The sequence below is a fragment of the Saimiri boliviensis genome, chromosome 4 (assembly GCF_048565385.1).
Source record: "Saimiri boliviensis isolate mSaiBol1 chromosome 4, mSaiBol1.pri, whole genome shotgun sequence".
Lineage (NCBI taxonomy): Eukaryota > Metazoa > Chordata > Mammalia > Primates > Cebidae > Saimiri > Saimiri boliviensis.
Genome location: NC_133452.1, coordinates 100,131,335 through 100,145,724, shown reverse-complemented (window position 1 = coordinate 100,145,724; position 14,390 = coordinate 100,131,335). Strand labels below are relative to the sequence as shown.

The 14,390-nt window shown below is 48.8% G+C and overlaps 1 protein-coding gene across 1 annotated transcript; it reads left to right on the top strand.

Moving 5' to 3' along the window:
* Window positions 1-4,931: 4,931 nt before the first annotated feature.
* CLPS (colipase) lies at window positions 4,932-6,759 on the top strand. Its single transcript, XM_003923191.2, has 3 exons — window positions 4,932-5,054; window positions 5,886-6,008; window positions 6,464-6,759. The coding sequence occupies exons 1-3, from the start codon at window positions 4,971-4,973 to the stop codon at window positions 6,593-6,595; spliced, it is 339 nt and encodes a 112-aa protein (XP_003923240.1). The 5' UTR covers window positions 4,932-4,970; the 3' UTR covers window positions 6,596-6,759.
* Window positions 6,760-14,390: the final 7,631 nt, after the last annotated feature.

The following is a 14,390-nucleotide window of genomic DNA, read 5'->3' as shown; positions in this document are numbered from 1 at the left end:
GTGACCCACCCGCCTCGGCCTCCCAAAGTGCTGGGATTACAGGCTTGAGCCACCGCGCCCGGCCTGCAAACAACATTCTTTATGAACCTTCGCAGACCTGAACTTACATGCTTTGTTCAATACAATGTCTTTCTCTCCTTGCTTCTATGTGGTTGTTACATATTTTTCTCTTTAAATATATATACACAGTTATCCTGATTTTATAGGTAAATACATGGCTAGTGTAGGGAACTAGGAAAATTCAGGAAAGTGTACACAAAATAATAAAAATCCTAACACCAACATCAGGAGCTAAGGAAAGACAAGACCATCTTAAAAACATGGACTTTGGCTTTCAACGGACCTAGACTTGAATGAACTACTTACTGGCTAAGTAACCATCCATGGACTTAACCTGCCTTCCTGAGCCTCAGTTTCTCCACCTATTAAATGCAGGAAATGATAATTTACCCACATAAGGGCTGGGTAAAATACATCTTTAGCCCAGGGCATATATAAAAGTGCTCAAAGGCCAGGCGTGGTCTCTAATACCAGCACCTAGGAAGGCCAGGCAGTTGGATCACTTGAGCTCAGGAATTCTGGACCAGCCTGGGCAACATAGCAAGACCCCTGCCTCTACAAAAAAAATACACAATTTAGCGAGGCATGGTGGTGCCTGCCTGTAGTCTCAGCTACTTGGGAGGCTGAGGTAGGAGGATCACTGGAGGTCAAGGCTGCAGTAAGCCAAGATCGCACCAGTGCACTCCAGTCTGGGCAACACAGAGAGACCCTGTCTCAAAAAAAAAAGAAAGAAAGTGCTCAGGCTGGGCGTGGTGGCTCACACCTGTAATCCCAGCACTTTGGGAGGCTGAGGTGGGCGGATCACGGGATCAGGAGTTCAAGACCAGCCTGGCCTACATAGTGAAACCCTGTCTCTACTAAAAATAAAATATTAAAAATAAAAATTAGCCAAGTGTTGTGGCACATGCCTGTAGTACCAGCTACTCAGGAGGCTGAGATGGGAGAATTGTTTGAATCTGGGAGGCAGAGGTTGCAATGAACTGAAACCATGCCATTACACTCCAGCCTGGGGTGATAGAGTGAGACTTCATCTCAAAAAAAAAAAAAAAAAGAAAGTGTTCAAAAATGTTGGTGATTATGATTTCTGTTAATCTCTGCATTTTCCTCTTTTGAACATACTCCTTTAAACAGTTGGATAATGTTTGCACAATTTTGTATACATTTTTTCACTTAGCATTACAATGTTGGTATTTTCTTTTCTTTTCTTTTCTTTTTTAATAGAGACAGGGTTTCACCTTGTAAGCCAGGATGGTCTCGATCTCCTGACCTCTTGACCCACCTGCCTTGTCCTCCCAAAGTGGTGGGATTACAGGCATGAGCCATCATGCCTGGACTAATATTTTGTCTTTTTTTTTGGAGACGGAGTCTCACTCCGTTGCCCAAGCTGGAGTGCTGGAGTGCAGTGGTACAATCTCAGCTCACTGCAACTTCCACTTCCCAGGTTCAAGTGATTCTCCTGTCTCAACCTCTGGAGTAGCTGAGATAACAGGTATGTACCACCACACCCAGCTAATTGTTGTCTTTTTAGTAGATGCAGGGTTTCACCATGTCAGCCAGGCTGGTCTCGAAATACTGACCTCAAGTGATCCACCCGCCTTGGCCTCCCAAAGTGCTGGGATTACAGGAGCGAGCCACTGAGCCCAGCCCTCCACGTTTTTTATTATTAAAAGCAACCCTACTGGCCAGCCTGCATTTTTGTATCACTGGAACCAAATGGGTTTTTCCCGTTTTGAGGGTCTCTTGGCTGTTCCTCCAGCTGTTCCTCTACATTCCACACCCCAGGGATGTAAAGGTGAGAAGAAGGGGGTCATATTACATGCCACCCTGTGCCAGGCACTTCAGAAGGGATTTCACTTGCATTGTCTTAATCCTGACCTCAGGAAGTAGGAGCCATTATCCCCCTAAGGTAAATCAGGAAAGTGAGGTTCAGGGAGCTTCACTTTCAATAATGTGTCTCAGATCATGTAGCTAGTAAATGTTGAGTTTTGAAGCCAGCTTGGTCTGGATTGAAGCTGTGCTTGAGACTGGGCACAGTGGCTCACACTTGTAATCTCAACACTTTCGAAGGCTTGCTGGAACCCAGGACTTTGAGACCTGGGAGGCTGAGCTGCTTGAGCTCAGGAGGTGGAGGCTGCAGTGAGCCAAGATGGCACCCCTGCACTTCAGCCTAAATGACAGAGTAAGGCCTTGTCTCAAAAAATTAAATTAAATTAAATAAGCTGTGCTTGGTCAGTCGCAGTGGCTCACACCTGTAATCCCAGCACTTTGAGAGGCCGAGGCAGGCAAATCATGAAGTCAGGAGATTGAGACCATCCTGGCCAATACGGTGAAACCCCATCTCTACTAAAAATAAAAAAAAATTAGCTGGGCGTGGTGGCGCTTGTAGTCCCAGCTGCTCAGGAGGCTGAGGCAAGAGAATCACTTGAACTTGAGAGGCGGAGATTCCAGTGAGCTGAGATCGTGCCACTGCACTCCAGGCTGGTGACACAGACCAAGACTCCATCTCAAATCATAAAAAAATGCTGTGCTTGAGTGTGGGAAACATTCCCATGTGAGACCCCCAAAAGGCGTGCGTCTCACTATACAGTGAGTTTGATCCCAAACACAGTTTCCTACTGGAGGCAGTCGAGCTATCAAGAAGAAGGAACTGAAAGATAAATGATCAGTTCCTAATATCAACCATGATATCATTTGGGCCTAAACTATGCGGTGCTGCTAGACCCAGTGACTTCCTACCAGCAACCAGTTTCTGCTTTGAACTTTTAATAGCTTTAACCTTTTCTTTACTTGCATGACTGTCTTGTACCCTAGATAATGGTTTAACTGTGGGGATATTTGCAAAGCAAATGCCACTATATGAATGGCTTTGATCCCAGACTCAGAGACTCCTGAATGGGGGAGTTAAGATAAGTTGAATCAGGAGCAGACAAAGGAGAATCTGGTTAAAAGATATTCTGATAAGCAAAACCAGAAAACCTTTTTACATGTGAGTCCTAAAACAGGATCAAACCAGAAATACCTGCAGCCATGAGGAATAATGTCTGGATGTAAACAAGCTTTGTGATCACAGGAAATTCTATTACTTTTTACAACCACTGTTTGTGTATCTGACTTCTCTATTGTATAGGCCATGTAAGGTATAGATTTTCATTTCCTCTTGCAATGACGTAAGCCAGAGCAAAGAAAGTTTATTTATTCCTGGCCTTTGAAAAATAAAGGCTGCTATTTAGGCACGGCCTTCTCAGCCCTCCAGAACCCCGTACTTTCTATCTCTCTTTATTTCTTCAAGAGCACGCTGTCTTCCAGGTTCTGGGACCCTCTTGCAGGTCGAGACACCACCGGCAGACGTGCCATCCCGGACCGGTCCCCGACACTTGAGGCAACCCAATTTGTGCCTCTCAGTGGAGCTGTCTTGTCTACCACCTCCTGGGATGAAGAGGGGAAGGGCGGGGGCCTCTGGCTGCCGTGACCAGTCCTTCAGGAAAAGCTGCTCTGTTCCCATGCCTGAACAAACTCAGACACCTGTGCCTTTCCCAGGTTCCTGAGGCCCCTGCTCCATCTGAGGATCACAAGACCTCTTCATTCTTAGCCAGGACTAGCGACTGCTCATGCGCACACATGGCCTTGGGTAGGGGACAGCGTGAGTGGAAACCTTAATGAAAGGGGAGCCTGATGCTAGAATTGCAGATAATAAGTGGGGTGGAAAGGAAAGGGGAGAGAGACATGCAGAAAGGGCCTCCTAAGGGCCCTTGAGTCACTCCTGCAGGCAGCCCCCTGGTGTGAGGGCAGGGGGAGGGTGCCAGAGTGACAGCACACACATCTTGGCCTGCTGGGGGTGCAGTGCTGTCAGCCCCAGGGACCTGGGCCTGCCCTGGATTCCCCCACGGAAACTGAAGGAAGGTTGAGGGGTGGAAGGCTGGAACCCCCATCCCCGGAGTCTGACACAGCTGGACACCTGGGCCTGGGTGAGCCAAAGGCAAGGCCTGGCTATGGCGAGGCAGAAAGGCCCCAGGAAGACAGAATGTAAGCAGGCACTCATGCAGTAGGTGCCTCTCTTGCCTCGGACTCATCCAGTTACTTCCCAGGAGCTCAGGACACAAGGGCAGGTGCCCTTACCCACTGCTTATGTGGCATATGGGAATATACAGCATAAATGTATTCTTATAATTGTATACAATAATGTTTATATATCTGTAACACATATAAATGCGTATTAATTCAACCCTCACAACTCTTTATCCTTAGTTGACAGTTAAGATGAAAGGCAGGGCCGGGCGCGGTGGCTCAAGCCTGTAATCCCAGCACTTTGGGAGGCCGAGGCGGGTGGATCACAAGGTCGAGAGATCGAGACCAACCTGGTCAACATGGTGAAACCCCGTCTCTACTAAAAATACAAAAAAAATTAGCTGGGCATGGTGGCGCGTGCCTGTAATCCCAGCTACTCAGGAGGCTGAGGCAGGAGAATTGCCTGAACCCAGGAGGCGGAGGTTGCGGTGAGCCGAGATCGCGCCATTGCACTCCAGCCTGGGTAACAAGAGCGAAACTCCGTCTCAAAAAAAAAAAAAAAAAAAAAAAGATGAAAGGCAGAATAATAGTTGGAACAGTCAGCAAGTTTGCCTCACTAATAACTTGTACAGCTCAAAGTGTACCACAGTCCACACCCTTAACCATGGTGTAACATGATTATCACACACACACACACACACACACACACACTCAAAAGGCCACTAGGTACTCGCCCATCTTCCTTATCAGGACCCACCCCCCAGCAGATTGGCCACAGCTGCGCCTCTGCCCACGGTCTGCCCTGTGGGATACAGGCGGGTCACGTGAGGTCAGGGCCCCTTTTATAGCCCCATCACCACAGCTGGCTCTGTCTTCTGCCACCCACACCAGCTGTCCCACTCGCCATGGAGAAGATCCTGATCCTCCTGCTCGTCGCCCTCTCGGTGGCCTATGCGGCTCCCGGCCCCCGGGGGATTATTATAAACCTGGTAAGAGGGTCTTCAGAAGGGGGCCTCCCAAGTCCCCAGGTGGAGATGTCTTCACCTGGACTGGCAGGGGCTGGGAGCAGTGGCATCTCGCATCCCTCAGTTTACTGCCATGTCCGCCATGTCCTGTCCTGTGCCTCTTTCTGGGGGCCACAGGAAAGGCTGATCAGCTCCTCTCCAGCTCCAACTGGAGCATCTTCAGAGCAGCAGCTCAACCTGGCTATGAGGGAGCTTTAGAAAAATCCAGAGCCCTGGACTTCTATCCTGGGAAAATGCTTTACCAACCATTCCAGCTTCCGTGCGTCCGACACAGTTTGGGATGCTCGGTCACCACTAGGAAAGCCCTTCCAGAACATCCACACAATTAAAAGGTTCTGAACTCTCTTAACTCAGGGCCATGGGTGTATTATAGATCAGATCTGTTGGGGGAGGAAGGAGTCTTGCAGAGATGCAATTTTCGCAATCTCCTCAAAGGAGTGTGGGACCCAGAGACGCTTGGAGAGCCTGTCTAGGGGCCTCGTGTGCACATTCCAGATGGGAACACTGAGGCTTGGGAGACAGTGACTTGCCCAGTCACACAGGGAATTGGTAGTACAGCGGTACTAGAACCTGAGGGTCCTGACCCCCTCCCTGTGCAAGGCTGCGTCTCTGTCACAGCATTCCCACTTCTCGTGTGAGTGGGGGGCACAGAAGCCACCAAACTCAAAGGTTGGATTCCTTCACACACATCTCCACCAGGGGAGACACAGTCAGCATACGGGGTGACAGGTGTGGGTCTGAGTGGAGAAGGGACCTGAGGGAGTGGGTCCTGGGCTGACCGGCTGCCCCTGGCAGGAAGAAGGTGAGCTCTGCATGAATAGTGCCCAGTGCAAGAGCAAATGCTGCCACCACTCAAGCGCCTTGGGCCTCGCCCGCTGCGCACCCCTGGCCAGCGAGAACAACGAGTGCTCTGCCAAGGTGGGTACACTACGACTTGGCGTGGGTGGGGGAGAATGGGGAGGAGGGCCCTGAATGCTTGTGAGTGGGGTCAGGGAAAGGGGGGCAGCCTGGACACTGAATGTGGAGGAGGCGAGAGGGAGGTCGACAGGTGTCGAAGCACTTTCCCATCCCATCGTCTCTCTTAACCCTCCCAAGTGACCAGTGAGATGGGTGGGGCTGGGGATTTGTTATCCCCATTTCATGGCTGGGTAAATAGAGACTCCCCCAGAGAGATCAAGCTAGTAACAGCAAGTGAGCCAGAGCAGAAGTCAGAACTGGGGTCTCCAGGGCCTGTGGCACCCCTGGGGAGGCACGTGGGAGAGGCACTCTCCAAAAGCACAGGCTGGCCTACTGGTTCTCTAGGTCAGGCAGGGGGCAAGTGATGTCCAAAGTATCCCCTCATTGCCTTGACTCCACTGGCTGTGTCTCTGCAGACGCTCTACGGGGTTTACCACAAGTGTCCCTGTGAGCGTGGCCTGACCTGTGAGGGAGACAAGACCATCACGGGTGCCATCACCAACACCAACTTTGGCGTCTGCCACGACACTGGACGCTCCAAGCAGTGAGACCGCCCACCCACTCCCACGCCTAGCCCAGCGCGCTGCAGGCCTCCAGGTGCAGGGGCATCTTTCCCCTGCTCCAGGGCCTCTCCTGGGCTGGCCACCTCCTTGACCAGCGCCTCTGTTTTCTGACTGGGTTCTTGACAATTAAAGGAGTCCTGCAAACCTTTCCCAGTCTCCTGCATATTCTTTCATTCTGAGTCAGCATCTTCCCTGAAGTTGCATCACGCCTTTGGCACACCAGGGTAGGCTTCGGGCAGGTCGGAAGAAGCAGGGATGATCTGGGGCCAGAGAGGATGCAGCCAAACAGACTGAGGACTGGAGACAAAGCTATTAAGGAGGTCCAGCCAGCCTGGGAAGCTCTCCGTTTCTGGGGAGCAGTCACACCTACCTGGGATGCCCTCCTTGTCCCTCTGATTCTCAAAGAGACAAGCGGGCACACACACACACACACACACACACCCCAGCACCTTGTGGGTAAGTTTTAATGCCCATGTTCATCACGCAGCATCAGAGCTTACCAGTCCCCAGTTCTAGGTTCTCACCTCTTTTCTGGACATAATTCTCAAATGTGACACCTAGTTGACATAACTCATGTGTTAAGGGGTCAGACCACTCACAATTGCTGTGAGCTTACTCTGTTGAGATTCACTGGGGGTGGCTGGCAAAATATTACGGAAAATAGTAAAGACATTTTTGAAAGTCTCAAACCTTTTGGAAAGCCAAAAGGTTTTATTGGGGCAGGCCGAAGGCGACCAGCTGTTCCATTAAGTTAAGTTAGGGAGAGAGAGAGTGGATCAAAGGCCTCACTCCACACCCATTTGTCTCCACTCTGTTTACACATGTTAATTTTGGGCTGGGAGGCTCTCCCTGGGGAAGATCAAAAGGGAATTACCTTTAATAGTATTTACTCTGGGCCAGGAATCTAAAGCTTTTGTCAGTCGTAAAACAACTCTTTTAACCATGTTAATTATCCACAAGTGCTTTAACTTAGAACCTCCTGTAAAATCTTGCAGGCTTCCGCAAACTATGGCCCTCGGGCCGCATGTGGCCCCCTGAGGCCATTTATCCGGTCCCTCGCCACTTCAGGAAGGGGCACTTCTTTCATTGGTGGTCAGTGAGAGGAGCACAGTATGTGGCGGCCTTCCAACAGTCTGAGGGACAGTGAACTGGCCCCCTGTGTAAAAAGTCTGGGGACGCCTGTCTTAAAGGAATAAATGTGTGGACAGACTTAGGGTCTGGTTGGATTGGATGCATTTCGCCATCTGAAAGCAGCCAATGGGCATCCCTAGCCCATTGAAACTGAGAGTGCATTCATTCATCCATCATTGAGTCAGGGTCTGCAGGTCAGGCTTCCACAGATGGTGTCCCACGTCCCAGGTGGTGTCCCTGACGTGATGGAGGGCACATTACTCTGTGCCAGCAAATGCTCACAAGGATCGAAGGAGGGAGATTTTCATATCTCCACTTTATTTATTTATTTATTTATTTATTTATTTTTATTTATTTTTTTTTTTTGAGACGGAGTTTCGCTCTTGTTACCCAGGCTGGAGTGCAATGGCGCGATCTCGGCTCACCACAACCTCCGCCTCCTGGGCTCAGGCAATTCTCCTGAGTAGCTGGGATTACAGGCACGTGCCACCATGCCCAGCTAATTTTTTGCACTTTTAGTAGAGACGGGGTTTCACCATGTTGAACAGTATGGTCTCGATCTCTCGACCTCGTGATCCACCCGCCTCGGCCTCCCAAAGTGCTGGGATTACAGGCTTGAGCCACCGCGCCCGGCTTATATCTCCACTTTATAGATAAACCAAACTTTATAGACCAAGTTTCAGAGAGGTTAAGGAACTTGCCCAATGTCACATAATCAGAACATGTTGGCACTGTACCATCTAACTCCACTGCTCCCTTCTATGATTCCTTTTTCTTTTCTTTTCTTTTTTTTTGAGATAGATTCTCACCCTGTTGCCCAGGCTGGAGTGCAGTGCCACAATTTGGGTTCGCTGCCACCTCCACTTCCCAGGTTCAAGCAATTCTCCTGCCACAGCCTCCCCTCATAGCTGGGATTACAGGCACTGGCACGACGCCCAGCTAGTTTTTGTGTTTTTAATAGAGATGGGGTTTCATCATGTTGGCCAGCCTGTTCTTGAACTCCTGACCACAGGTGATCCACCTGCTTTGGCCCCCAAAGTGATGGGATTACAGGCATAAGCCACCACACCCAGCCCATACCCTCTTATCTTTCTCTTCATATCTCAGTGCCTAGAACTGGGTTATCTGACTACCTCTAGCTGCAAGGGATGCTGGGAAAGCAAAGGGAATAAGATCCCTCTCTTGGGGCCAGGCACTTTGATACCCAAACAATATTGGGTTTCAGTTGGCAGGGAAGGAGGCAGGGAAGGGGGCAAGGGCTACTGTGAAACCAGGTAACGGTGTCTGCCACATATGAATTGTGTGCTCAACAAGAGGAGCCTTCAATGCCTTAACCCAGGAGGGGTCAGGCCCCGAGGCAAGGCTAAGTCATGCAGCTTGGTGCCACATTCAGTCCCAGAGATCTGCGTTCACGTCCTCCTCAGGTGTCCACTGAATGACCATACTGTGGCTGGCACCATGTTTTAGACTGTCGTGGGGCGGGGGGTGCATAAGGAAAATGTCCCTGGTCTCCAAAAGTGAGTAGGGAGTTAGTTTTTGGGCTCTGCAGGAGCAAGTGACCAAGACCCCAAACATGATATAGCTTGCACTTTATTCCCATCAGCCAGTGCTGCTGTAGACTCTCAATTTCTGCTGCTTTTCAGGATCACTGGCCTGCACAGCAGAGGCACAGTCTACACACAGCTCAAAGAACCGGACAGTCCCAACTCACAATGGTTTGACTGACAATTTTTCAACTTTATGATGGTGTGAAAACGATATGCATTCAGTAAACGTCAACAAATTGCATGAGATATTCAACACTGTCTTCTAAAATAGGCTTTGTGTTGGGCTGAGTGCAATGGCTCACACCTGTAATCTCAGCACTTTGGGAGGCCAAGGCAGGCAGATCATCTGAGGTTGGGAGTTTGAGACCAGCCTGCCCAACATGTAGAAACCCCATCTTTACTAAAAATACAAAATTAGCTGGGTGTGGTGGCACATGTCTGTAATCACAGCTACTCAAGAGGCTGAGGCAGGAGAATCTCTTTTTTTTTTTTTTTTTTTTTTTTTTGAGACGGAGTTTCACTCTTGTTACCCAGACTGGAGTGCAATGGTGCGATCTCGGCTCACCGCAACCTCCGCCTCCTGGGTTCAAGCAATTCTCCTGCCTCAGCCTCCTGAGTAGCTGGGATTACAGGCATGCGCCACCATGCCCAGCTAATTTTTTGCATTTTTAGTAGAGACGGGGTTTCACCATGTTGACCAGGATGGTCTCGATCTCTCAACCTCGTGATCCACCCACCTCGGCCTCCCAAAGTGCTGGGATTACAGGCTTGAGCCACCGCGCCTGGCAGGAGAATCTCTGGAACCCAGGAGGTGAAGTTGCTGTGAGTCAAGATTGAGCCATTGTACTCCAGCCTGGGCAACAAGAGCAAAAACTCCATCTCAGGAAAAAAAAAAAAAAAAAAAAGGTTTTGTGTTATTTTGCCCAGCTAATGTAGGCATTCTGACTGAGCACATTAAGGTAGGCTAAGCTAAGCTATGATGTTCAGTAGGTTAGGTATATTAAATGCTTTTTTTTTTTTTTTTTTTTTTTTTGAGACAGGGTCTCACTCTGTCACCAAGGCCGGAATGCAGTGGAATGATCATGGCTTACTACGGCCTTGACCTCCTGGGCTCAAGCGATCCTCCCACCTCAGTCCCCTAAGTAGCTGGAACTACAGGTGTGTGCCGCCATGCCTGTATGATTTTTGTATTTTTCGTGGAGATGGGGTTTCACCATGATGCCCAGGCTGATTGTCACCTCAGCCTTCCAAAGTGCTGGGATTACAGGCGTGAGCCACCACACCTGCCCATTAAATGCACTTTCAACTTAAGATATTTTCGACTTAAGCAATGTGTTTATCAGGATGTAGCCCCATCATAAGTCAGGGAGCATCTATACTTTACTCCCTACAAATCTCTCTGGATTCTGACAACAGCAGCCTCTACCAATGACCACTTTTCCCATAGGGGCAGCGGAATCACCATGGGTTGTGAAGGGGTCTAGAAAATGCCACTGTGGCATGAAAATTATTTTGAGCAGAAGGCATTTGAGAATGGGCCTTTTTCTTTCTTGCTTGCTGGAAAGCAGTGGTGTGATCATGACTTACTGCAGCCTCGACCTCCTGGTGCTCAAGTGATCCTCTCGCCTCAGCCTCCTAAGGCTAGGACTATAGGTGCATGCCCCCTCCTGGCTACTCTTTTGTTGCTGTTGTTGTTGATGTTTGTTTTTAGACACAGGGTTTCACCATGCTGCCCAGGCTAGATGAGAACAGCCTCTTTTCTGAACTCTGTCTGCCTAAATGCAGAGCCCTGCAAAAGAGCTCCCTTGTCGTAAATCCCCTTCCCAGGAGTTTCTCAGAACCAGGGAAAATGGACTCATTGTTGAAGAGGAGAAAGGTCAGCAGCACACCTACGCAGTCAGGTCAGCCAGGCGTGGTGGTTCACGCCTATAATCCCAGCACTTTGGGAGGCTGAGGCGGGCAGATCACGAGATCAGGGGTTTGAGACCAGGCTGAGCAACATAGTGAAACCCCGTCTCTACTTAAAAATACAAAATTTAGCCGGGCGTGGTGGTGCACCCCCGTAATTCCAGCTACTTGGGAGGCTGAGGCAGGAGAGTCGCTTGAACCCGGGAGGCAGAGGTTGTCGTGAGCCGAGATCATGCCATGGCACTCCAGCCTGGCGACAGAGCAAGACTCCGTCTCAAAACAAAACACAAAACAGGTCATAAAACTATCAAATCTCCCATCTTTTCTCCTAAGGCCCCTTTGATCTTTCCTAAAAATTACTTTCCTGGGAGTGCCCTTTCTCCTCCTCCTCTTCTTCTGTTGACATGGTACATAATCCTCAAATTCTAACTTCCTTCTAGAGCCACATTTTTACGTGAACTCCCCTACATTCTGAATAAAAATCTGTTGTTTCTCTTTTATCAGTTTAATCCTCAGGCCTTCAACTACTCAACTTAAAAGGACAGAGGAAGCCGGGCGCGGTGGCTCAAGCCTGTAATCCCAGCACTTTGGGAGGCCGAGGCGGGTGGATCACGAGGTCAAGAGATCGAGACCATCCCGGTCAACATAGTGAAACCCCGTCTCTACTAAAAATACAAAAAATTAGCTGGGCATGGTGGCACGTGCCTGTAATCCCAGCTACTCAGGAGGCTGAGGCAGGAGAATTGCCTGAACCCAGGAGGCGGAGGTTGCGATGAGCCAAGATCGCGCCATTGCACTCCAGCCTGGGTAACAAGAGCAAAACTCTGTCTCAAAAAAAAAAAAAAAAAAAGAGGACAGAGGAAAAGTGTTTCCTCCATCAACACTTGGAACCAGTTTAATCATATCAGCAACTATCTTCCCCCCAGCTCCCTTCCTTTTTTGTTTTCTCCATGTGAGGCTAAAAATGTTTATGAAAAAATATTAACAACTTTATTTTAAAGCATTTTATGTTCCTGGATGAAAATACTCAATATTGGAAAGAAACTAAAATTTCAGCTGGGCACAGTGGCTCATGCCTGTAATCTCAGCACTTTGGAGGCCGAAGCAGGATTGCTTGAGGCCAGGAGTTCAAGACCAGCCTGGGCAACATGGTGAGACCCACCCCCCTTCATCTCTACAAAAATCTTAAAAATTAGTTAGGCGTGGTAGCACACACCTGTGGTCCCAGTTACTCTAGAGGCTGAGATGGGAAAATCACCTGAGCACAGAAGGATGAGGCTGCAGTGAGCTGAGAGTGAGACCCTGTCTCAAACAAAACAAAATAAAATCATAAAATTTCCTCAACTTAATTTTTTTTTTTGTTTTGTTTTTGTTTTTGTTTTGTTTTGTTTGAGACGGAGTTTTGCTCTTGTTACCCAGGCTGGAGTGCAATGGCTCGATCTCGGCTCACCGCAACCTCCGCCTCCTGGGTTCAGGCAATTCTCCTGCCTCAGCCTCCTGAGTGGCTGGGATTACAGGCACGTGCCACCATGCCCAGCTAATTTTTTGTATTTTTAGTTGAGACGGGGTTTCACTATGTTGACCGGGATGGTCTCGATCTCTTGACCTCGTGATCCACCCGCCTCGGCCTCCCAAAGTGCTGGGATTACAGGCTTGAGCCACCGCGCCCGGCTTAATTTTTTTTTTTTTTTTTAACACAGGGTCTTGCTTTGTTGCCCAGGCTGGAGTACAGTGGAGAAATCTTGGCTCACTGCAACCTCCGCCTTCCGGGTTCAAGTGGTTCTCCTACCTCAGCTCCCCAAGTACCTGGAACTATGGGCATGTACCACCATGCCCAGCTCATTTTTACATTTTTAGTAGAGAAAGCATTTCACCATGGTGGCCAGGCTGGTCTTGAACTCCTGAGCTCAGTGCTGGGATTACAGGCATGAGCCACCATGCTTGGCCCAGAAGTATGTAGTCCCATTTGTTTATTTTTGCTTTTGTTGCCTGTGCTTCTGGTGTCTTATCCAAAAAATCATTGTCAAGGCCAATGTCGTGTCATAGTTCTCCTGCATTTTCTTCTCAGAGTTTTATGGTTTCAGGTCTTACATTTAGGTCTTTAATCCATTTTGAGTTTCTTTTTGTGTGTGCTATAAGATAAGGGTCCAATTCCACTCTTTAGCATGTGAATATTCAATTTTCCCAGCACCATTTATTGAAAAGACTAGCCTTTCCCCATGGTGTCTTCTTGGTGCCCTTGTTGAAACTTAGTTGGCTGTACAGGCTTGGGTTTCTTTCTGGGCTTTGTATTCTCCCTTTCCTGTTCTAAATTCTTAGACATTGGGTATCCTTGGAGGCTGAGTGTCCAGCCTGCCACCTCTCCTTCTGTGGTCATTTCACAGGTTTTCTCTGAATGGGGAGAGCTCATGTAACATGATGGAAATCTGGTTATCTGTTTGACACATTTAGTACAGGACAGCATATTCTACCAAGATATGGTTCACATCATTTTGCTGTGACTTACAAGGGGGTGTTCTAAGTACAACCATAGCTCACCTCCAAACTCCCGAGCCCTTGCATCCTAAGCCCAACATCCTGGAGGGCACGTTTGGCTCAGTTCTGGTGGCTGAATGTGGAATCTTAGGTCCAAAATCTGAATTAACTCCAAAATGTAACCTGAATATAACAGGCACTACACACAAACAAGCAAGCTAGCATCTAACTCAAAAAGCCTCACACACGCAGTGAGACTTCCTAAAACTCCCCTTGACTCATTCTCTCCCCAACCCCACACCGCAGTCGCTGCTCCAGTCTCTCTTTCTCACTTTCCTGGGCTCTCCCTTCTCATCCCCCCTCTTCTCTTGCCTCTCAAAAGATTCAGATTCAGCACTTTCCAGCTGTGTGACCTTGAACAAGTTGCTCAACCCCTCTTTCCCTACCTGTAAAACAGAGAGGATAACAGGACAGACCACACAGGTTTGCTGTAGGATTAAATGAGATCATGTGTATAAGGCCCCTGGCATCTAGGAAGTGCTAAACACTGTCAATTCTTTATATACATGGATGTTTTGTGTTCCTTCTTTCACACTTCTGAAATTTAAGGTCATGGAACTGAAATATCAAGTATAAACTGAACTTTCAGGGGGTAGATTATAGACTGCGCTGAAGGCAGAAAGGGGTTGGGGTGGGAGGGGAGCTTTGGTCTCCTGTGG

What these genes read in the sequence shown, in the direction of transcription:
- CLPS (XM_003923191.2), top strand. Translation starts at nt 4,971, where the DNA reads ATGGAGAAGATCCTGATCCTCCTGCTCGTCGCCCTCTCGGTGGCCTAT. An exon ending in GGGGGATTATTATAAACCTG is followed by an intron (nt 5,055 to 5,885) that starts GTAAGAGGGTCT and finishes TGCCCCTGGCAG; the next exon opens with GAAGAAGGTGAGCTCTGCAT. An exon ending in ACAACGAGTGCTCTGCCAAG is followed by an intron (nt 6,009 to 6,463) that starts GTGGGTACACTA and finishes GTGTCTCTGCAG; the next exon opens with ACGCTCTACGGGGTTTACCA.